Source organism: Pararge aegeria, chromosome 19 (genome assembly GCF_905163445.1).
Source record: "Pararge aegeria chromosome 19, ilParAegt1.1, whole genome shotgun sequence".
Classification (NCBI taxonomy): Eukaryota; Metazoa; Arthropoda; class Insecta; order Lepidoptera; family Nymphalidae; genus Pararge; species Pararge aegeria.
In genome coordinates, this window is record NC_053198.1 from 8370174 (window position 1) to 8395912 (window position 25739).

The 25739-nt window shown below is 35.7% G+C and overlaps 2 protein-coding genes across 2 annotated transcripts; one reads left to right on the plus strand and one right to left on the minus strand.

Moving 5' to 3' along the window:
* Positions 1–4131: 4131 nt before the first annotated feature.
* Positions 4132–17449, minus strand: LOC120631900 (nucleolysin TIAR). Its single transcript, XM_039901576.1, has 4 exons — positions 16393–17449; positions 14822–14920; positions 9330–9417; positions 4132–5861 (listed from the first exon to the last, which is right to left on the minus strand). The coding sequence occupies exons 1-4, from the start codon at positions 17254–17256 to the stop codon at positions 5743–5745; spliced, it is 1170 nt and encodes a 389-aa protein (XP_039757510.1). The 5' UTR covers positions 17257–17449; the 3' UTR covers positions 4132–5742.
* A 2382-nt stretch (positions 17450–19831) lies between these two features.
* LOC120631925 (zinc transporter 7) lies at positions 19832–24100 on the plus strand. Its single transcript, XM_039901625.1, has 3 exons — positions 19832–20338; positions 21686–21903; positions 23051–24100. The coding sequence occupies exons 1-3, from the start codon at positions 20149–20151 to the stop codon at positions 23687–23689; spliced, it is 1047 nt and encodes a 348-aa protein (XP_039757559.1). The 5' UTR covers positions 19832–20148; the 3' UTR covers positions 23690–24100.
* Positions 24101–25739: the final 1639 nt, after the last annotated feature.

The following is a 25739-nucleotide window of genomic DNA, read 5'->3' on the forward strand; positions in this document are numbered from 1 at the left end:
AAAAAAGGGACCTTGAGAACCTCGAACTCGATGAGTAACTCTAGTTCCAATAGTTATACGGATCTCCTCATTTTATATTTAATCAGGTATATATGTGTACCTTGCTCCCGTCCTTACCCGTTTTTTGAATGCGAGCCTTGTACCCACGAAAGATTTCGAAAGTAGAAATTATTTAATGTGTAATTATTGTCCAGGTACAATGAAAATAAACAAAACTATAGCAAATCTGGTCCTGTGTACAGGTCTGGTCACTATGATATATCGGAGTCGCATTGACAAATCACAATATGCACTCCGTGACGTAGAAAATGTATGTACTTACGTATCTTAGCTTACTAGAAGCCAGAAGGTATATTTGGACGCCGAAACCGCGTCTTTCCACCGTCCCACGACTCCCAACATTTATAGCGTAGTCTCCCTCCACACTACTAAGTACAATGGTTTAGAACTTCAGCTGTTGAAGTTCCCATGGAGGCACGAGGGTGGCCAACGACAATTACAGACTCTGGGCATGCGGAGATTTCTAGGCCAGATTCGAGGAACGTAGGTAGGTCCTGCGTTCGATCCCCGAGTCTAGTCAATGAAAAGTATTGGGGTTAACGATTAAAAAACTGGTTAAACTGAGTAGTCCAAGTTTCAAACCAATTTGTCCAGCAGGAATAATCCACATGGTCAAATGGTCTCTGATGACGAAAATATAGTCGAGTCGAAAATTTCATAATACTAGACATCTTTAATTTATGCAATTCAACAAATTTTTGCTATAGCAATTTTTACACTGGCAAGAGAATTAATTACCCAAATCTTAATATATATAAATCTCCTGTCACGATGTTTGTCCGCGATGGAGTCCTAAACTACTTAACCGATTTTGAATTAAATGGGCACACCGTGAGCAGTCTGGTCCAACTTAAGAGATAGGATAGCTTAGATCTTTAATTATAGTCGCAATTTTATTTTATTGCAAATTATTTGTCTATAATTAATTGACAGTCACATGTTATATATATATACTACTATAATCATTTAAGGCTTAGCGATACTGAATACTTTAAAAACAAAATCAAACGCAGACGAAGTCGCGGGCAACAGCTAGTAATTTTATAAAAATCAGCTATTTTGTCGTTGCAGGATTTTTCTACAGCTCCACTCTGCCAGAATGTTGCTCACAGTGGCAGGGACTCGTAGTTCGTAGCTATTTAAAGTATGTACCTAGTACATAAGTAGTAAGCCCTGCTTTATATACTTCGACAGTAGGTACGTATGTTTTCATTTTTAGAAGTTAAATTTAACCAATCCATAATCACCTAGGTATTGTTTCTATAATTTCTTTATGAGAATTTCTAGGATTACATCGCTTCAGTCTTCATGCACATTATAATATTAGAACGTAGAAAACTTTGTATTGGAGAGGGAAAAATAGCTCTACATGGTGAGAGGTTGTGAGAAGTTTTTCTTTCTTTCATTCTTTATACCACACGCGCAAGCGATTTTTAGGTTCTTTAATTTTTTTTTCCTACGCCACCAGTACACGATGGTATGCAATGAACATTAAGCTATAATTTGCTCCCAATTTGGGAAAAACGAAAATTTGTAGTGCAATTTATAATATTGCTTCGATGATTTTCACACAATACAGATCTACATTACAAGACGTATTCTCTACGCAAGCTTCGCTCCGACACCGGACCTTATAGATTTTACTAGTTTCTGCGAACATATGAAATTAAGCATTATGAGCATTGTATACACACCATGAAGTTTGAATAGCTTATATCTCGGAAATTTGACTGCTTAGAAGATTTTGTCTTCTATTAATTTTATTAAACGTCACCCCATGAAGAGTTTGTACGTGGACGGTAAGCCGAGCACTAGAGTAAATTAATAAAAGCCAGTGACGATCATTAAAAATATTATCTTTAGCCATTATTTATTATCTTTACCACTGGATAGCGGATATCTCAAACGTTTAGAAGATTTTGTCTTTTATTAATTTTATTAAACGTCACCCCATGAAGAGTTTGTACGTGGACGGTAAGCCGAGCACTAGAGTAAATTAATAAAAGCCAGTGACGATCATTAAAAATATTATCTTTAGCCATTATTTATTATCTTTACCACTGGATAGCGGATATCTCAAACGTTTAGAAGATTTTGTCTTTTATTAATTTTATTAAACGTCACCCCATGAAGAGTTTGTACGTGGACGGTAAGCCGAGCACTAGAGTAAATTAATAAAAGCCAGTGACGATCATTAAAAATATTATCTTTACCACTGGATAGCGGATATCTCAAACGTTTAGAAGATTTTGTCTTTTATAACACTTATTTGTAGTGATATCACCTATTACTAGAAATCTCATATCTCGAAAACGTTACTGTTTAGATTTTGTTTTTTATTACACTTTTTTGTAATTACGTCAACTATTCAGTAGTTTAGTGCAGGGTTTATGCGTGGTGGAAAGTCAGGCTACTCACTCAAATATTCAAAGCATTTCGAGACTTTGTTTAAGTGTTAAGAAATGTTTACAGTTCGTGTTTATTTATCATCCAAGTTTTTGATACTATCAAATAAAGGGTTATAATCATAATTATCGGAATAATTAATAATACAACAATAATAATCCAAAGTATTAATAAACTTAAACTATTTATTCTTTCCTTTTACAAAATGACGTTAAGAATTTTTACAATAATTTTTCAATAACCGAGTTGTGTACACGTAGTATTCAATCACAGAAGAACTGCCGACCTCCAGTATTGGACCCAGAAATAAACACGATAAAGTATAATAATAATAATAATATAATATATGTATTTTGTAATTCGACGGCAAATCAAACACCCGGTGTCCCAATTTCCACTTTATTGACTCCAGTGTGTCCATACAATAAATCATAACAATTCAAGGTCAAACAAAACAATGTGCCGAACTTAATTATAAATATACGTCAACCGGCGCAATGCGAGGAGTGTTCGGGACAGCTCAGTCTGCTAGCGCGGGGCGCCAATAAATATCAACGTATGTACACGAGGCCATTCGCGACACTACTCCCACTATATCGTTATAACTTTTTTTTTAAAAATTTATAATTTATTTCGTTATGTCCTATCTATGTAGACTATCGACGGCGGCAGCGCGATCCAGTGTCTGTAATCCTTGTTCAATGCCTTGTCCTCGGGCCACGACCCCGCGAACAGCCAAGACACCCAACAAAGCTTTCGCTGAATTGTCACTCCCCGCCAGAATTAGTCCATATAAAGCAACTGCAGGTTTCGGCGGCTTAGCCAAGTCAATTATACGGGATATGTCACTGCGCTAGCCATGGGTACTGTACTGGACGTTTTCGGTTATAAAGTTCTTATCTCTTAATATTCACTATAAACAAACATATTATTCGCTGTATAAGTATAGATCTTGTACCATAATTGTCTAAAGGCAATACTTATAAGGCTGGCTGGTCGCCGCAACATTAACACACGCCCTTTGTGCTTTACAGTCAAACAACATTTTGTTATACCAAAGTATTTGAAACCTGAATGAGAAAAAACATTTGAGTTCAAACAACAAAAATTATACTGTATTGAAATATATCTGGCTCAGTAAGCTAAGTCTATTATTTTATACCGTTAACGTTATGGATAAATAGCGGTAAACAAGTTTTAAATTGCATAGTTTATGTTGTTCATTAAATAGAAAAGAAAACAGGGAATCCCGTCGGATTATATATATCTTTAACGTTAACAGATAACAGCACCATAAAATATACAAAATTCTCATGCATAAACCAAAAAAAAATTCGAACCAGATATTTCAATACAGTTATAATTAAACTTCATCTAAGCTTTCTGAATAGATAAATTATACAGTCGTACAGTATTACCACGTTACATCGCGAAAATATGTAGAGGTATTCCAGAACTCACTCTTCTGTAAAAATTTAAAATCAACATTTTGAATGAGACGTTTAAAATCCATTTCTCATTACCTGTCTTAAAATGTAAAGAATCATTTCATTACTTTTAAGCGAAATGTATATGTTTTAATAATATTTGGAAAAAAAAATACATGAAGAATAAAAATAAAACTTTTTTTTATTTTATTTATCTATATTTTTTTTAAACAATCGGTTTAGTTCCATTTTTAAAACATACTTTACAGTAAAAAAGTAAGAAAAAATATTTTACTTTATAAGACAGGTAAAAATGCAATCCACTACAGAATATCTCTACATTCCTATTCTTCGATTGTGTCTGTAACTATTCGACAACGCATATTGTTGTTGCATCATTACCTATCGGATTCGTTTCGCGGCAGGAAATTTTGCATTCCATTGTAACCACCTACCAAAGACAAGCGACTGTTGGTGAAATCCACCACCGATAAACGATGGTACCACCAATATTGTGGTGACTTTAATCCCTCGTGTATCTATGATGGAACGACACAGCCTAAGGGCGTTTTAGCACGAGCTTCCGCACGGAGTGATAAAATGCGGTGACGACTCCGTGCGTTATATATTTAAACCCCACTCGTGGAAAAACGCCACAAATGCTGTCGCGCACTGCGGTTTATTAATCGCGCGATATTTTTAACGCAATAATGTAACGTAACGGTTTATATGGAAGAGCGCGTATTTGCGGCAAAAAACAAAAGAGTATATTACGGCGCGATTAAAAATGGCAGTGCGCACTAGCACTGAGAACGCACGCACATTATACATTTCGTACTAACAACATAAGACGCGTTGCGAAAACTCTCGTAGGAATTTGCTAACTCAATTGGCGACACTGTTCATTTCGTGTAACATTTGAAGTTGACAAGACAACGGTGGAGTTTTGATAACCTGTCAAATTTGTGTTGTTAAGTCAAGGCCATACGAAAAGTGACAGATTTAAAGCAAACTGTAATTTAACGTTTTTTCACTTGTAAACTTCGACGAAAATCGTTGTGGTCAAAAAGTTTTCGTGAAAAAATACGTTCTCCCCCACGAACTGGTTTTCGTCAATTTGCTACAGCGAAAGCCAAAGTTAACATCTCTTACAATGTTGCGGTGCGGTTTGTTATTAAGAATACATAAGAAGAAATATACAGACAGATAATATATAATATATAACAGATATGAACTAAAGTCGGAAACTTTGTATGAGAATCTCTAGTATATTATTTAGCCATACGCATTTTTCAGTACGCACAGTCGCACGCTATGCATTGAACTGAAGAATGCACAGGGTTGCGAATGTTGCGGTAATGTGCGATTAACGTGACGCTCGGGGTTCTGTAAGTTTTCATGTAAACTAACGTCACATCCTTCAAACAACAAGCCTTCAAATCCTTTTAACAACTTCATATAAATTTGACAGATTTACGTTACTCCAAAGCTAAATTTGTTAACCTGAAAAGTTACACTAATGGTCTTCACACAGCATCCTAATGTCTCAACACCACATAATTAAAGCATTGGAATGTGAGCTCTATGTCATGTGACATAAAGGAAACTTTTCTATATTTTTGTGCCTTTAGTAAACGAGTGGACGCATTGGCCACGAATCGTACACTCCAAACAACACTTTATTTCACATGATATAAGGCTCACATTTCAATGCTATAATTTGAGTCGGCGTTGAGTGGATATTGCGCGAGGGCCATAAGGGTACTGTGACGGGCGTGGTCCAGTGGTGAGAGGTGTGGTCCAGTACGCCGGTGGTTCACGCGCGCTGGTCGGGCGGGGCACGCGCTCGCTACTGAGATGGGTACTGCGCGGAGGGCATGGCGGACGCGTACATCAGCGGCTGGGGCCCGCCACCCCACGACCCGCCCGCTCCGTTGCCGCCACCCGGCATACTCATGCGGTAGCCCGCTGGAAACATTACCCGCACATTATTACACATACATATTAAATACATTTACACAAAAATATATGAATCATTTAATTCATGCACACACTTTTATTGCGCACCAAACCAAGGTGCAGAAACATTCGATAAAAAAAAAACAACACAACACACATCTTATAAAATTTGGCGACCTTATCGCTACATAGCGAAAATGTACATAGCTCAGTTATAAATAAGTAATACATTATCCACCGCACATAATTTAGGATTTGTATCATAAGTCAAGTGGTTAGTATGTTCAAATACGTATCACGGGTTCCAGGATTTAATTGTCAGATTAAGGGTTTTCTGTTAAGATATTCTTAGCTTAGTGAATTGGGGTTGTTTAACCCCATCTCTTGGAAAGCACGTTAAGCTGACGGGTCTGATTATTGTCACTAAAGTTCGATAAACAATAATCGGGTCAGTAATCGTGCTGGACACAGGCCTCCTCTCTCATAGATAGGTATTGACAAATTCTTAACAGAATAATACAATACCAAGTTTTGTAATAAAATCCCAAGATGCGAGGTCGAAGCGGTGATAGCCCAGTGGGTAGGATTTCCGATTTCACTTTGGGGTTCGAATCCCAGCACGCACCTCTATCTTTTTTAAGTTATGTGCGTTTTTTTAAGCAATTAAAATTGCTGCACTTGCTTGAACAGTGAAGGAAAACATCGTAAAGAAATCCACCAATCCGCAATGGGCCAGCGTAGTGGTCTACTGTAGTGGGCCAGTAATGGGTTAATATGATGACGCGATGTCCAACATGGTATCCCACTAGACCAACGCGACAGTTAACTTCATTAAATATAAATTGTTAATAGTAGAGACCAGCTGGGTGATAACGTATCTCACAACAGGTTTGCGACAGGCGTAAATCTAGCGATCATTGCTGTCTGACGTAACTTTTGCATACAAAAAAAAAACGTTTGACAGCAAAGATTGCAAGATATACGCCTATTGCAAACTGGTCGTGAGATACCTACGTAGTACACAATAACGCTGTGGGATTGGTCAAAATAACCTAAAAATACAGCAGAAGTTCACCCATCCATTACGCGAGTCAAGACATTTTCAATAAAGTAATCGACTAATTAGAGACAGTCAGATGATTCTTTTAAACTGCAATAACTGATAAAGAAAATTACGAAGGCTGCCGTTTATGCATTCACGTTTTGATAAGAGCTTAGAAGGTGATAACAAAAGATAAGTTACTGATAAAAGAACTATTATATGGTCCGAAATTGGTGGCTTAGTTTATCTTTTATTTAGTCGACAAAAAAAAGATGAACATAGAAATTGAGGATGATCGTTTATGGCATCTATGATGCATAGATTCTTCTTGACTGAACTATTTTGTTTTATTTAAAATACATTTATTTATTCAAATTGACGGTCCTTTTGGTGCGTACATCTATCTTATAAAAGAGAAAGTGGGTATGTTCCGTATAGGCTCCGAAACGGCTGGACCGATTTCAATGAAACTTTCAGGGAATCTCCGGATTGACCTGGCGAGTAATCCTGTAAAGTTTAGTGACGATCGGAGCACTACTATTTTTGAACTGTCAAACTGTCAAATACAGCTTTTATTTGCTATGATTATATTCTATTGTTGGGTTAGATTAGGTTAGGTGTACATGGGTGTAGATAATGATCTTCACCCGCTCGAGAAGAGAATAGAAGAGAATGAATACGGAGAGAAATAAATGATTTAATATATTATGAGACTTAAATTAAAAATTTAATGATGTAACTTTATTGTTTAAATAAAATCTAGCCCGGCGAAGCGGGCTGGGTACGCTAGTTAAATATAAAAATGTATATAGTGTATATACTTAGCAAGGGTACGTGATGTTTCAGACATGACTATTCACTGATTAAAACAATCTTATCGTCAAACAATAACAATTACGATATGCCTGCTGATTGGCACAGTGGTCAGCGAACCTGCTTTTTGAGTCAAAGGCTGTGGGTTCAATCCCTACAACTGGAAAATATATGCTATGAACTTGAATATTTTTCAGTGTATGGTTGTGTTATTATAATATAGATACAAACACCTATATTCCAAGTATTTGTCTATTATTTATAAAGAAAATCATCAGTCATCTTAGTACCCATAACACAGGCTACGCTTACTTTGGGGCTAAACGGCGATGAGTGTATTGTCAGTGGTAAATTTATTTATTTATTAATGTTAGTATCTTTGTACTGGTAATTTGTGTGATTTGTCACTTTTTTTTGAATACGGGCATTAATAATAAACGATATATATAGCATATATATCCATTAATTTGGGCAGTATTACAACCAGACGTCAGCCTAGCCACGCTGCTTCAATGCGGGTTGGCAGTTTTTTTTTTTAATTTTGAAAGATTGAAGATTACATCATCATTACCAACTCATTACCGCCGCTGCAGGGCATGGGACCCCTCTCAGAGTGAGAGGGGTTTAGCCACATTCCACCGCGCTGGCTAAGTGCGGATTCAGACCAACCGGCCATGGGCGGTAGACTTCACACACCTTAGAGAACAATAACTATAAAAAACTCCCGGGCGTGAAGGCTATTTAACGTTGTTTTCTACATGTAAATATATAAATGATGTCAGTGGCGTGCACAGGGTATTCGGCCAGGGAATGCATAAAGCAGATATATAGCATAAAATAGAAATATTCCCCTCCAATTAGAGCTATTATATAAAATAATTTGGGTATGCAGTGCTTTTGTGCACGTATGAAGTGCACGCTACTGAATGAAGGTAAATGACGCTAAATAAAATACTAAATAATTTATATACTACGACAACGCACACATCGCCATCTAGCCCCAAAGTAAGCATAGCTTGTGTTATGGGTACGGAGATGACTGAAGAATATTTTTATGAATAATATACATCAATACTTATTATATACATTGATAATATCCCTACTGCCCTGTACAGCATATGTCCAGTGAATCTTTGCGACTCGATGTTGTGTGTCAACCTAGTAGGTAGTTTGCTTACACTGCGCTATCCGATATGGGATTACCACACCAATATAAATTCCCTCGGCCCTCCGTGCTTCGTGCCTCACTCATTGCCGATTTAGATGCGCATTCACCAGTGGCGTGCACTTCATACATGCACAAAAGCCATGCCTACCCTAATTTTTTCATAATATAAATCGTAGTTATATATAATCCATAAAATGCCATCTTCAGTAAAATTTACAACTACCCTCATCAAAAAATCTGAGATAACCAACGTTGGCAACTTTTACAGGCGTTCTAGATTCATCACGTAAAAATAATCAGAGCATAGCGTTTAGCATTAGCGTTGGCCTTTTCGACTCTAAGCCTTCTTATGGTTACCACAGTGAGCCTTTTTTGTGTAAAGGGGCAATTAGTGGGGGCAGATTCTACATAGCAGTTGTTGAGATATGAGGGCATTAGACACGGTGTTTCTTACCAGCTGCTGCGGCTTGCGGCGTGCTGTACGCGGCGGCGTACTGCTGGTAGTAGCCCGGGGCCATGTAACCTTGTAGCGCGGGGTAGCCCTGGAAATAACAAAAGCAAATATTAAGATAAAGCGAGGATAAAAAAGCGGCATCTAGTGACAGTGCGGTTTCCCAGTATTGTATCTAGATGGCGCTCTTGCGATATTATATAAACCGTAATTACTGCCGCTAAGCAGCATTGTCGAAATGCTTTGTTGCGGCCTGAAGGGCGTGGTTGCTGGTATAATTACAGGTCAATGAGGCTTCACATCTTCGCCTCAGGTTAATGGACACAGGGAAACACTTTGCAAGATGTGTTCCTTGCATGCCCTGCGAATTGTTACTATGTTATATGGCATAGTCGATAGTTTTCCATTAGGTGGGCTATCTTCAAATAGTAGTAGTAGTAGTAGTAGTAGTAGTAGTAGTAGTAGTAGTAGTAGTAGTAGTAGTAGTAGTAGTAGTAGTAGTAGTAGTAGTTAGTAGTTATCCCTACTAATATTATAAATGTCAATGGAAGTTTGTTTTACGCTTTCACGCAAAAACTACTTAACCGATCCTCATGAAACTTTGTACACATATTTTTGGAAGTGTTAGAAGTAATATAGGATACTTTTTATCCCGACATTAAGCTCGTTTCCTTTGGGAGAGGGGAGGAGTGTGTTACGAATTTACACCATAACTCCGACAAATTATAACCGATTTAAATAATTATTTTAGTACTATAGAGGTTATAATATATATTTAATTTTGCCCAAACTGTGGTTGGAGATAGAGGACAGAACTCCTAAGCGGACAGCAGCAAACCCCTCATTTAAGGCTTAGCGATACTGAATACTTTATTTTTTTTAATATCTTCAACTAAATTGAATGCCACACCAAAAAACAAAATCAAACGCAGACGAAGTCGCGGGCAACAGTTAGTTCATAATTGCTAAACCAAGAAGTTCATCAATACTAAAAAATATTAAAAAATCTTCAAATCGAATAAGTAAACGTAGGTGGAAAATCTCACACTTGGCACTCTGATGAGATTGAAGAAAAGGGCTTACTCTTTCCTGACTAGGAAATATTACTCCCACTAGATGGCGATCTTTACATACCATATAAATCGCAGTTAACTTTCGCGCGATCGAATAATCGTACGTAGATAACCAATCACTTGGTTGCCAAGATCTTCGAAATTTTAAAAGTATGATTTGATAGAACAGTTTCCAGGAACATTTATGTGAGGATGACCGGTTGGCAACTGTCAGGAAGGTTACCATAATGCGGGGGCAGATAAATGTGTGAATGATATTGCGAGTGAAGTGACCTCATTACAAAGTAGCAAAAGTTGTTAAACAATTCGCTTGTATTTAATTTTTTATGTTAGAGTTAGTCAAAAAACAATTAGAAAGTTAATTTTCTACTTTGGTTAGTGTACTTACATCGCGTATTAATTATAATGACTATATTATAAGGAATGTTGTTACAACAACAATAATAAGGTATCGTAATTATTGTAATCATTTATAATAGCTTCTTAATGTAAAATATATGTACCGATTTTGTAGCAGAATTATCAAGCTTGCAGTTATGATCAGCATTTTAATATAATAATTGACTAGACAAAGAAAGTCGCTGACTGTGGCGTTATAGACAATCGAGATAGAAGTGACGCCACAGTTTTAATTGTAATACAAGTTTCACTAGAGAATTCTTTAAAGAAAATTAAATGTACATTTAGAATTTAGCAACAAGGTAAACAAATTAAATGCCTAAAATTTATATTAGATATTTATCTTCTGCTGCATGAAACAACCGCAATTCCACCGCCGCACCGCGCCCCTGACACTCGATATAGGATGCTTCTTATGACCAAACCATTAATTTAATTTTTAACTACGACTTATATAAAATTTATTTAAAGGCCGTCAAATTGTATACCTTTTGTTAAATTTTTACTGTTAATTTGTTATGTTTATGTGGTGTACAATAAAAGTGTATTCATTCATTCATTCATTCATAAAATTTCTTACCAACTTATTAGCTTTATATTATATTTTATAATCTAACTATTCCAATCTGTGGTAATAATTATTAAAACTGAGGTTATAATAATATAATTTTTATGCATTACCGTAAATTCCAATAAAAGAAATCGCGGGTAACTTACTTATATAATAAAATCGGCATTGAATTTCTACACGCATAACGTTTTGCGTTCTATGTAAAGTGCATGTACATTTGTATTGAGTTGAAACTTTCTTTTTGCTTGCAAGTTATTTCGGAACACTATTCACAAAGAGAATTATGCAAAAATGTCCCCATGACAGGTTCTGACCTACATATAATTGAAGACATGGGTTACATAATTCATTTTGCTACTAAGCCGAATTTTATGTAACTTGATACTTTGATATTCTGTAACATCCGTTCGCAGTGCCGGTTAAATCAATTAGACAAAAATACTAGCCTTGCCCTGAGATTTCACCTTTATTTAAATTGTGGATCTTATATAAAAGTTAAAATATGTGAACACGTGTTTATCTCATTTGGCAAGATGGAGACCAAACACGGCTCGTATAGTTAGATTTAAAATTGTGTTTGGTGGGCTGCAGTTACCCAAATCCATATAAATGTTATGGATACGAAAGTGTTTTTATTCGATGGTTTACCTACCGCTATTTGGAGAGGAACCTAACCTACAGTCAAGCTGACAGGGGCTTATGTATCCTGGGAAAACAGTTTTCTTTTTTTAAACGGAAGATAACGCGATCGAAGCTTTGGCAACAGCTAGTTAGAAAATAATTAATGTATCGACATTGATAAACGATTCGAAATAGTTTAATTTTCTAAATAATTTTAAGTTTGCGTGTGTTTAAGGTAGTTAAGTCATTCTTCTTATTTTTAAATTCCATTACAATATCTCTTGACGCAATCGTACCTGGTGTAAAGTGATGATGCATTCTAAGATGGTAGCGGGCTAACCTGTTAGGGGTATGGCATTTACGTTTAACACCCCTGGTAGATTTCACTTGGTGGCATGTCTTTGTCTGTAGGTTGGAAACAAGCCAAGGCCGAGGCAGTTTTGAAAATTTTAAATTCAGAACTGCCTGGGATCGAAACCCCGACCCAACATGTCAGACTTGTGAAAATCGACAGATCAACAAAACCACGGAACTTCAGTTCGGTTAAGTTTAGTACGCCGAGTTGATACACCGTGATATCCGGCCGTGACCCCATTGTTGGCATCAGCGCTGAATGTGCAAACAATTGGCCTAGTGTTTACCAACACGCCGCTAACTAATTAATTATATTACAATTTTTGACGCTTTAAAGTCGCTAACTATAGGTCACAAAATGCTCAGTCACTAAGCGGGCGTTGGAGAGAGCTATTGCTCGGAGTATTTGAAGGAGAGAGCTATGCTCGGAGGATCTCTACGTGATCGAATCAGTAATGCTACCGCCAAAGCTCAATGCTTGACACATGCGGCACAAAACCTTGGAATTTGGAACCCTTTCGGTTGATAAATATAACCGCTAAATTGTAGTGGAATTAAAAAAATATATGGTCATGATGAAGTATCCATTGTAGATACGTGCCAAAGAAACTATTGTTATATAAAAGGTTAAGCGCATTAAAATTTGTCCACTGTTGTTTGGATGGACTAAAGGTGATACAACCTTAAGGTTTGTAAGTACGGAACTGGGGACAGCATGTTAGCTTGGACGTTCGCCAAGAATTGGCCCTAGGCCTCGAAGACCTGGATGAGTAGGTCGCTTTGCTTTTTGCCGGGGAACCCGTTGCATACTTCCCGGACGTCTACTAACCACCCCAGCCAGCCGGATTGCTGGGGCTCCCGCGCTAAGGATTGGATCGGGATAGTTTAACTTTGTGGATCAGGTCGACACACTCGTTATAAACTTTCGTCTTGAGGCATTGTGGTATCGCCGAATCGAAGACTTGACGCAGTTTACCAAAAGCTGTCGCATCTTGTCGTCTACCACTTTTTACATTCACATACATGGACAAAATCATCAGTTAATTAAATGGTACAATGTACTGGTGACGCATGTGACCCTGTTTAAATTACCTAATTAATAAGATAAACGATACAGATGTTCGCAAATCCTTTGCGAAGGTTTCAAAACTCATCATGGAAAACGGCACCTTAATATAAGACCTAATTTATTATTATTTTAACATTTATTATCTTTGTTTTTACCTGGTAGGTATTATTTTACTATCCTATAACTATTTTTCCTCCTATTAATAGCTTATTTTTTTATTATTATTATTATTTTTATATAACTATTTAATTCAATTATTTAATTTAATAATTAATAATTTTAATGTTGAAGCTGCAACCTAACAGGGTTCTCATTGTAATGAATCACATTACCAATGCTTTAATTTGTTCTTTGTTTTATTTACTACAAATTTGCCCTTGACTACCACAGCGAGCCAGTCTCTCCCTTTTGGTAAGAGATGATGTAGGCTAAGATTGTAGTAGCAAGCTAACAAGTCAGAGCCCCAAACCCCAAATTTGTTCTATCAGTATCTATGCTGTTTCATACTAGAACGATTAATTGTTTTTAAAATGGTGGCGCTTCTTCTTGGTTAGAAATAATGAGTGTACCAACGGTTTTAACATACACTTCAAGTTATATTCTAGTTAAGTATTGAAAAATAGTTTTATGTTGGTAAATAATCTTGCGTTATTAACAGATGTCACTTGCAGAATTAACAGATGTATGATTGCTCTGGTCTGGCAATGTTTGACCCAAGTTGGTAAGTACTCACTCTTCCAAGCAGGTTACATCAACCCAGTTGTCACAACTATAACTGCTGATAAAGTAATAAAAAAAGAGCAAATCAGAGTTCTCTCTGAACCCTCTCTCTTATCAAGCATATTTTGTCAAGCTGAATGATTTTCGTCTCTGAGACAGGTCTCAGGTTTTCTAAATAAACCAATACTTAGGTAAAGGTCTAATCAGAAAACTGGAGTTTTGAAACTAATCTTGCATATGTAAAGTGATTAGGTCAAAATAGGAGACCTCTTGGAATATGCAATAGCTTGTTCAGTGACAATAGGCAAGTAACATTCCAGTCTGTTTTCAGATTCTGAGTTGAGGAGTTACAACTGATATCAATTATTTTCTTCTTGTTTGTGGGTTTACAAAAAGTGACCTTGGAATATTCTTTACAATTACATTTTCGTGTTGTTTCACTTTTAATTAGCACTAAGCATAAACTTGTACCATACCACACAATGACCTCCATGGTGAGACTGCAAAGACAAAACTGAGAAATTCTCATCACAGTGTGGAAACTAAGCGAGACAACAAAACCATTTCTAAACTATAGACAAATCATGCAACACAGTCAATGTCATGACAGATATTATGCTCAAAAGGGAAGGTCTATTACATCAATTAGGCAGATGATTATGAAGTCAACTTATTTAGGAATATTTACCTGAGCATACCAATAGCCCATTCCTTGCTGGTACCCATAGGGGTACTGTGTTTGTCCTCCTCCCATCGAAGTTGGGGGTGCAGGTGGGTTATTCGAACTCTGCAAAAGGAAAAATATAAAATATGCTGTTTTTTCATTGAATTAAGGGTTTACCTTCATCTGTAAGGCACATATACAAAATTTCTAAACAAAACTAACAGGCATATAAAAATATATATATTCTATTAAATTTTGTATAACAGAATTGGCACCATTATAATTAAAATGTTTTTATCTAATTGATAATAACATTTTAAACATAATAAAATAGATATCAATTAAATATATTTTAAAGGATATAAATTAAATATATTTAAAAATTCCTCCAAATGCCTAGACTAATTTACTTTATTAATCTGCATGACTGTAATAGCCAAGTAGATAAAAAAATTTGATCAAATATAAAAGTTTCATATTTCAATAGACATTTAACATTTTACCTTTTAAATATAAAACATTTTATTATAAGAATATACAATATTAATCCGTAATAATATATGGCCGTACCTCATTATTAATAATAATGATGACATATTCTGCTTATGGTCTTAATAATTTCCAAACACAGACTATATTGTATTTATAATATTGTCTGTGTTTGTGATATATTGAAGAATTGAAGTATTGCTAAAAATATTGTCAATAATATTGCAGTGCAGCAGGCAGCCTATGACTATAGACCCATTTTATTACATTGTTCTATTAGAGATATCTTCATACTGTTCTTATTAATCACTAAAATGGTAATATTAACCTTATTAGACACTGTTGGACTAATATGTCATTCTCTTTAGGTAAAAAAAGTATGTAACACCCACCATAACAGGATTATTGTCTTGTATTTTCTGAGTAAAACTTTGATTACAGTTCTAAGAAGAACCTAAATATCTTTGTCAACTGAAAATTGTTTTAACAGGTTTGCATTAGATGTACTAAACATTGTAAGGGTGTTTACATTTAACTATTATTCATTCACTAAGTAGGTTATCTGCTATGTACATACTAGGAAAAATAAATTAAACAAATAAAAAATTATTATCAAGGGGAGTTTTGAATATGATTACTTTACTAACTCAAACATATTATACATTGCTATGATAAAACAGTGAGTTACTTTACTATATTTTACTAACTCTTTGTAAATCTAAATTATAACCTAAAGTTATGCCATCACCCATGGCAACTACTAGAATGGTCTGTTTAGTTTTAATAATATTACAATGAATTGTTTAATGATAATTACAGTTAGAAATTGCCTTTTATAATTAATTGTGATTAAATTTAGTTTTGGTTGAACATGACGCTGAATTTCACATCTGCATATGCTCATGTGTATGAACATATCCAGGGGTCATTATCCATGAACTAGTCAGTGTGACCCAATGCAATTCTAAATTATTGGGCATCCTCTAATAAAAGTTTTAGCAAGTCCACCATTTGTCTATTTTGCTGCACTGACTTTCGCTGTACCCTAAATTACAATGAGTATCTATACTAGATTTAATAAATGAATGTTTCTAATAAATACAAACCTGGTTCTCTGTACCCCCATTTTCTTTACCCCAGAAACATTTCACTGTGTGGCCACTTATTTCTGTATTGTGTGTCGCTTCTATAGCATGAGCAGCCGCCTCTTTCGTTGTGAACCTAATAAAAGCATATCCCTTGTCCCTGAACACTCTTACATCCTGTATTTGACCAAATTGTGAAAATGTGCTTTGCATTAACTCTTCAGTAATTATATTGCTAGTGAAACCACCACAGTAAACAGTTGTGTTAGTTGGTGAGCTCTGGTTGTAGACCTCGTCAAATGTCGGCTGTTTGACTCTCTTGCTGCTAGGGGCACCCTCATTGGGCCCTTTGGTAGGGGGCTTACGTGTAGACCAATTAGTACGTATAGATCGGGAACCCAGCCACTGACCGTTCATAGCTTGGATCGCCGCTTCAGCATCAGCTTTCTTAACAAACGAGACGAAAGCATATCCTTTAGATTTGAGCGTTTGTGGGTCACGTACTATTCGACAATTCGAAATCTCACCAAAGGGCGCAAAGGCTTCACGTAATATGTGAGTCTCGATCTCCGGTGACAGATCACCCACGAATATGTGATGGTGGTTACTCGTATCCGTCTTCGGCTGATTACCAGGACTCGTAGCCCAGTTAACCTTCATTTCCTTGTCGAGAAACACTCGCTTGTTCATGGCGGCCAGGGCCGTAGCCGCTGCCGTATGATTCGTAAACTCGAGGAACGCATACGGATCGTTGCCAGGCTCACGAATTATTTTACAGCCTTTAACTTCGCCTATTTGTCCGAACAACGCGCATAGAAATTCTTCTGTCACACTCGCGTCTAAATTACCGACGTAGAGAGTTTTCGGATGGCTTTCGTCGCCCATATTAGATTATATCGTAATCTAGTGCTTACTTTATTACGACTATGAACACTAATATTGAAAATACTCGCTAATTAACGTGTTATTTCATCACTTAAACATTTGATGACGGATAAAAGAAAGAAAAATGTCGCAAACAGCGCCTTTAACTTCTCGAAATACGTTGCTGTTGACTCGTGAAACGTTCACTTTTCGGAAACAAACGCATCTATAGACGAATTTCCGGTGGAATAATTTTAAAAATTTGGAGGGAGAAACTAGAATCAAAAGAAAAAAACTATAAAGGTGTCAATTATATATGTTTTTATTTTAAAACATTGAATGATGATTAAAATTGCAATAAATATTTGATTTAAATAAAATAAGGCTAAATAACGTAAAAATATTTAGCTACCATAAGCAATATAAATTACAAATAAACATAGACAAATCTTTTATCTTTTCCGGAAACGAGTGTCGTTTTGAAAGCTTATGAATCATCAAAAACACTGTTTCGTTTACAGATACCTCTAATTTTTCGATATTCTGATTGGTTCATTTATTTTGATTCCATATTTTAACCAATCATATTTTGATTAGTGTTTGAAATTATTGCCAAAATGTTGGTTGACAATATAATTAGTGTTAAGCTAGGGTTCTGTTTTATTTTTCTGTGGTTCTGATTTTCGAAGTATGCCATCAGACATGGTAAAATAAAAGAAGAATCTAAAGATCAAATCCGAAATTTTAAAGTATTTTAAAATATTTTTAAATCTAATCTAAAGTTACCGATTCAGTGGTGGCAAATGATAATGCCTGAGGAAGCACCTATTAGAAGTGTTGTAACGACGAAAAAGCATGTCTCCCTAACTATGAAGTGGTTACCAAAATAACGACTTACGCTAGTATAATTCTGCTCATATATGAAATATGAAATAAACAAGACACTTTAGCCAGTGATGATATTCAGAAAATGTGGACACTTTGAAAAATTGGTACGCTTCTTCAACTTCTTTTGATTTATGGCGAAGATAAACTATATGACTATGTTTATGGAATCATACAATCGTTATTTAATAGTCGATAATTTGGTGGAAAAAACATAGAAGTCGGCCTTTGTAACAATTTTTTATTTGAAATGGCAACATTGACATTAAACGAATTGGTGATTGCATTGCCGACAGTTAATCTGACAGCATTGTGACTGGCGAACTAAATGCATGTGGGGCACACTTCATAAACCACTCCCGACGAGGCTATGTTTTCGTTAAGGGCTCAAGCACCAGTTATGCTTCTATGTTTTATAGTTCGCTGGTAGTGCATAATGTCACAACTCGTAAAGATACACTTAACAGATTTAAACAATATAAATCAGTATTTAAAAAAAATAAATTAATATCATTATTAGCTATTTACACAAAAAGTTTACAACAGTTTTCACCACTATTGGAGTTTTTAGACAATGTTAATGATGTGGATATGCATCTTAGTAATACATCAAGACCTACTCGTCCAAAGGCAGAAATTTAAAATTATTAATCATTAATAATATAATTATTTATATTATAAATGATTAATATAAATAATTATATTAATAAATAATATAAATTGATATAAATAATTATATTATATAAAATTAAATTCTCAAACATGCAAACTTTCGCCTTTATAATATTCTAGCTTCTGCCCACAATTACCAGTTTTGCGTTCTAGCTATATTTAATATGGTAGAGTCACAAAGTTTAAAATTTTTTTTGACGCACATAAGTTAAATTAATTCGCGTGTAATTCTGTTATCTCGCTCTTAAAGTGCTTATTTAACTTATGTGCGTCAAACAAAAATATAAACTTTGTCGCGGTTACAGTACTACACACTATTTGAGAGATCGGTATAGAAAGAACATGTCTTTTTCCCTAGCATAGGTGACATGCATACCAAATTCCAAAGCTATCTGCCCGCAGCTTAGCTGGTAAACAACTTTCAATTTTCCCTTGGAAACTACTTAAGGAATCGGATAAAAAGTAGCCTATATTCTTTTCCATGTCAAAAGCTACATGCATCCAAAACTGTTCAGCCGTTTTTATGACACTGAGTAACAAACATCCAAACATCCACAGTCCACACTATCACATTCATAATATTAGTAGGATTATGCCAAATAGACTAAGTGAATAGAACTATAAATAAGAAAATATCGATAGTGCTGTATGAGTACATCCCGTACTCCCCTTCTCCTGCCTTTATGTAGGCATTAATACAGCGGGGATAGCATAGGCAGGGGAAATTTTTCTCCACTGGGAAAGGTTACGTGTTTATTCTTTCACAGTTTTATTCACTTTCCGTGCATGGGCCATGGTCATGGGGGGAAATAGTATCTAACCGTGAAGCACGGCTAGCATAGAAAGGAGACTGATATATATACATATACATAATATGTTATCTAATATATTATTTGATAATAAATAAAATACGGACGTAAAAGACTTGAATCCAGGCCGTTATAAAAAAAAGATTGTCAACACACTGACACTGACGTAGTGCCTATCAATTGTGTTGACTCTGTTCGTACTCTGTATGTACTCTGGTCTCTGTTACACTGACACTTGACAGATTGACGCAGGCAGATGTGCAAATAGGCAATGAATGGACTGAACTAGTTTAAAAGTGTTACATTTTCGAAAAATCATTACTAAAAGATGCTTATATTTTGTAAATAATGCACTTTTCTGTAAAAAATCTGCCTCGTATTTGATATCTTTCTAAGAATTTCTTAAAACTTAAAATCATTTAAGGTTATAAACCGCAAGTGTACTATCAGTATTTACACGTATGCAGTAGTGCTGAAGCAAAATTGTTTTCTGTGAATTTAAACCTGAAATGACGTGAAAGTAGTAATAAATATAAATCTATTAATAATGCTGCCCCTTATACAAAAGGATACGCGAGTGACGCGGGGTTCGATCGGAGGTTTTCCTGAAAAGTTCCAAAATTGGCTGAGATTGATATTTTCGGACAAAAATTCAAAAAATTTATTTCTATTCCTCATTTTGAATTTGTCCTTCGCATTTGTTGAGTTGTTTTACGGAGTATGGACGAATAGTTTAGGTGAGTAATTCCTTTTATGCTCTTAAACGTTTGTTTTAACATAGATAGTAAGAAACTCCACATAATGCCTTCTAAATTCGCTAACCAACTGCAGCAGTCTTATATTGAACACCTATGTAAACAAAACACTGCTTTAATTTTGAAAAACTACTACTACAAAACATTATTGTATTATGATAAACATTGCCACACTCAGCAGCTTTAAATAGTTACAGTAGTTCCATCATTATAGACAACTGTTTGTATACAAGTCTTATTTTTAGCCACCAACAAAACATTGTTTACAGAATTTTAAAATTAACACTACTATTAATAATAAATTAAGTTTCCAAACAAAAAACTGTTGCCTTAAGCAATTAAGTTACTAAAACAACACAAATTGTTTCATTAATAAATTATTCTAGGATCTAATTAAACACACTTCTTATACCATTGATGAAAAGTTAAAGGAAAATTCAGAAGTATTTTGAAGATTTTAAATATTTTATTGTGATTGTAATTATTTTAATTGTACTCAGGAAGTAATGAAAAATCACAGTCCAGTTTTCTCTTAAATTAAAAATTGCAAAAATAATCATTTGCATTCAAAATTGTCATGGTACAATTAAGATCAGCATATTTTTCCTAATTCTTAACTATTTCACCTGTACCAGCAAATTAATAAATATACTATGACAATACACACATGCCCATCTGGCCCCAAAGTAAGTTAATGAATAATATACATAAATACTTTTAATATACAGGTAAACACCCAGACACTAAAATCCTTCATGTTAATCACAAGAACATTTTGCAGCTTTGGGAATTGAACCCACAGCCTTGGAATTAAAAAACTACATTACTGCCCACTGCAACTATCAGCCATCGAAATAAAATTGAATTAAATTAAAAACAATCGTTTCACTGAATAGAGCATACACTAAAACTTGTGCAATGAAATTATAACCTGGTTTAAGCTGCTCCAAGAGTTTGGTTGAAAAAAGACAATTAATTTAAATTGGTCTGGAAATTCTCAATGGAAACCAATGTATGACTAAAACCACTGCACTTCTCAATTTGATTGGCCTTTTACAGTTAACAAAAAGGTTGCATGGAAGCACACTCCTCTGCTTTCATCTCTCGCAAGACAGAATAACCATTGAGATATAATGATGTTCAAAAAGAGCAACTGCTGAGTTTCTTGCTGTCAGAGTCTGGTGGCAGAGCCCCTACAAACAGATGACTTTATGCTGAAATATTGAAATAAATGAATTTGAATCATCTTAGACCTCAATATTTAATTCATTTAAATAACATTGTTATTCTATTGGTTTATATTTGTAATTCAAATATATTTGGTTTTAGGTCTTATATCTGATGCATTCCATATGTTCTTTGACTGCACGGGACTGGTGGCAGGCCTTGCTGCATCGCTAGTGTCCAAGTGGAGGGCAAATGAACGCTTCTCATATGGCTATGCTAGAGCAGAGGTGCTGGCAGGCTTTGTAAATGGACTCTTCTTGCTTTTCATAGCCTTCTTTATTATGAAAGAATCTGTAGAGCGGGCCATAGAACCTCCTGAGGTAAATAAGTAATATATTTATTAAAAAAAACATTTTATAGTGATCTGTGAACTGTGTGACTGTTTTTTTTTTTTCTGTCTGTTATTAAATATAATTTATAATTAGATGGTTTGTAATTTGTGGTATAAAAGAGCATATCTCTACGATAGTGGCTGCCCAGTTCAGCAAGATATTATACTTACAGATATGATATCAACACCCAAATATACTTAAACTTTTTCATATAATATTACTAATCCCCGACCAATACAGGATGACCCCAGAAACAGCAGCAGTTTCTTGGTTAAAAGTTGTCTGGCTTAGCTTCTCACTATGTATGTTCCTAGATAGATACAACTTTTTCTGTAGATGATGAAGAGATAGGAAGATATCTAACTTAGTTTAAGATTTAGAATATCTATTAATTATTAAATGATCTTTTGTATGAAAATTAGGCTAGGATGTTTAAGTATAATATCTTGCCAAACTGGGTAGCCAGTGTAATGGTAAGATTGCTCTCTTATCTTAGAAATAACTAAACTAATGCATCTTGATACAAATTGTCTATAATAAATAACAACAGTGAGTAAGGCTGCTCTGTATTAATTAATAAATAAATAAATAATTTTCTTTATCTTTGAGGCAGGAGTCAGATAAAACCAATTATAGGTGTTTTAACAGATACATATGTAAAGTTGTGTATAATTTTTTAATTATCATACCCAATTAAAATCCAATCTTACGATAAAATATCGTATCAGCAACTAAACTTTCTATTCTATAGATAATTTCAAAACTGTTTTCTCAATATCGCTGGTAATTGCTGGTCGAGCACGTATTTCCCGATTGTGTTGCACAGAATCGTATTTGGTCTTTCGACAGTGTTATGCAATTTAAGTGGTTTCTAAATTAAATACATATCTAAATTGCAGAAACCGCGTCTTTCTTGGTATCGCGGCCGGACTGATTTGAATTTTGACCATTTCAAATACGGCATTCCAGTGCTTAATCTATGCTGAAATTTAATTTTACTCGTAATTTAGCCTCCATCATCGTTTACTACCAGTTGATTTAGCAGTTAAGGGCTAGCGTGTACTGGAATGGAAAAAATCTCTCGCAGACCCATTTAAAAAAAATGTTTTAAAATTTGAATTGTTATCCTTTTCAGGTGAAACACGAACGTCTTTTAGTCGTTTCAATACTCGGTTTCCTAGTTAACCTAGTGGGTATATATGCATTCCACCACGGGCACGGACATGGTCACGGTGGTCATGGCCACTCGCACGGTGGTGGTCACGGCCACTCGCACGACCACAACTCGCATGGTCACTCACACAACGACATCGAAGCGCCCACCGGTGCCGGCTCCGCCATCATGCGCGGGGTGTTCCTCCACGTACTCGCAGACACCCTGGGCTCAGTAGGTGTGATAATATCTGCCATATTGATGCAGATGTTCGGCTGGATGCGAGCAGATCCGATATGCTCGATGGCGATAGCGCTGCTCATAGCAGGAAGTGTATTCCCTCTTGTGTTGGACTCTGGTGGTGTTCTCATGCAACGGACTCCAACGTCTCTAGAGCGTGCCCTCCCAAACTTATACACACGGGTTGTGGGCCTGGCCGGTGTGCACTCGGTGCAAGACCCCCACTTTTGGACACTTTGCAGTGATATCCATATTGGAGCTATCAAATTAGAGGTCGCCAGGGAAGTAGATCCGCGGTATATCACCGAACAAGCCGCGCGAATATTCCGAGAGGTGGGTGTCAAACACCTGACCGTCCAATTGGATTATTCACCACTTTGATTAGGAACGTAAATTTATCACAAATGTACATAAATACCACAGAGTGAATGTTTTATTGTATATAAGGCAAAGTAATTTAATTTTGTGAGCGCAAAGTAAATATCTACTGATTCAAATGTGTTTCTCTATACGATTTCGCAATAGATATCGATTTTAGACAAGTTTGAATGTGTAGGGTTTGTCCCAAAAATATAGGTAATAAATAGAAATGCATATGCAGGGTGCTTAGACTTGTTGACTGGTGTCATAAAAGCCAATTAGTAATAAATACCTACTTCTGTTGAGACATTTATACAAACAATGTAGTGCTTTTTTATAAAATTAAAAAGCATATAATTTTTTTTGGAACTGACAGCATGTGAGCCTGCAACTCTGGCAATCGCGGCATGAACACTTTAACCTATTAAGCTACGGCATTCCTACCGTCGATTCCGAAATTAGTATATGCCTTTTATAGCGACTGTAGCGCCATCTAGTAGGAAACATTGAAGTTTAGATCTATTTTTCAAAGGTCCATATTACAATGATACGCGTTTGAAACTAGAGATTGATGATTCCTCAAAATGTAGGTAAAACACTAATAAAAATTATGCCTTTGCACATGGAGGGTGCTTAGATGCAGTTGATGATATTGAGCCAGAACAAATATTGTGGCAAATATGACAACAATTAATTAAGCCTTTTATACAATCAGAAGCTAACTGGCGAATACAACGTGTAAATGAACACCAAAATAATACTTTACTTGCTTTAGAGAAAAATTAGGTACTGTCTCTAAGACTTATCTACGAAACTGAAAACCTAATAGTTTTTGAGTAAACCCTTGCCATAGTTTTTACAGAAAGAAATCAGATACAGTCCTAAAATCACATTTAAAATTAAAATCATGTTACGCCTGTCACTTTATCAGGCAGGCGTCGCGTAGCGTAGGTCCTATGCGCGTGTCGGTCTTATATCTTTAATAGGGTTGTCATAAGTAAACACTTGGAATGTTATGAATTCGTTTGTATGCATTCTTCTGATTTAATATTTGTACATGGTGATTCCTTTTCAAATATACTTATGCATCCTTCAACATTATTTCGTAATTCGGTTACACGTTGTACCACCTTTTTTTTTTTAATACCAGCATCGCAGGTAGAAACTAAAATTATGTGCCCTGATAATGATAAGGCATAAAATTAACGTGTCCGCCTCCCAAAGCACGGGAACAGGGGATGCAAGAAGTTTAACCCCGTATATTCATCATCATATCAACCGATAGACATCCACTGCTGGACATAGGTATTTTGTAGCGGTTCCGAATTCCACGGTTTTGTGTCGCCTGTATCCAGCGGCTTCCTGCGATGTGCTTGATGTCATTTGTCCGTCTCCGTTCCGTTCTCTTAGCTATGCGCTCCGCCCATTGCCACTTTAGCTGCGCGACGAGAAGAACGTAGAAGATCCCGAGTAAACGACAACGAGCTAGGTCGGTAACTCTGGTTCTTCTACGGATAGCTTTCACCATAGCCCGCTGAGTGACTCTGAGCATTCTTATGAGAATTTTCATAAGAAGGCTCAGTTTCATGTTTCGGAACCATAGGTCATCACTGGCAACACGCACTATTCAAAGTCTTTGTTCTTCAGACTGCGGGATTTTCGACGAAAACATGTCACACGTATTTTAGTATAACAAGTATTTTAATTTTATATTATTTCGCACTCGGCAAGCGTGGTGGACTACTGCATTAAACCCTCCTCACTGTGGGGGGGACCCGTGCCCTGTAGTGGGCCGGTAATGGGTTGATATGATGATGATTATTTCCACTTGTGCGCCAATCTTGGGAGAGTTGATAAATCTGTGGGAGAAGATAATTTTTTTACCTTCCCCTTTCCTCGAGAATAAGACGTGCAGAGATGCTACATAATTTGAATATTGATTCATATAAAATAAACAAACTGATCATTTAACAAAGCTGTACCTATTATTATAGTTCGTGTTTCTAAAGTTAACTTGGTTGTATGCGGTAATTTTTTATAAATTGTAATAAAAATGTGTGTTGTTTTTATT

What these genes read in the sequence shown, in the direction of transcription:
- LOC120631900 (XM_039901576.1), bottom strand. Translation starts at nt 17,256, where the DNA reads ATGGGCGACGAAAGCCATCCGAAAACTCTCTACGTCGGTAATTTAGAC. An exon ending in ATGGGGGTACAGAGAACCAG is followed by an intron (nt 14,921 to 16,392) that starts GTTTGTATTTAT and finishes TTCCTTTTGCAG; the next exon opens with AGTTCGAATAACCCACCTGC. An exon ending in GCCGCAAGCCGCAGCAGCTG is followed by an intron (nt 5,862 to 9,329) that starts GTAAGAAACACC and finishes TAATGTTTCCAG; the next exon opens with CGGGCTACCGCATGAGTATG.
- LOC120631925 (XM_039901625.1), top strand. Translation starts at nt 20,149, where the DNA reads ATGCTGCCCCTTATACAAAAGGATACGCGAGTGACGCGGGGTTCGATC. An exon ending in AGTATGGACGAATAGTTTAG is followed by an intron (nt 20,339 to 21,685) that starts GTGAGTAATTCC and finishes ATTTGGTTTTAG; the next exon opens with GTCTTATATCTGATGCATTC. An exon ending in GGGCCATAGAACCTCCTGAG is followed by an intron (nt 21,904 to 23,050) that starts GTAAATAAGTAA and finishes TATCCTTTTCAG; the next exon opens with GTGAAACACGAACGTCTTTT.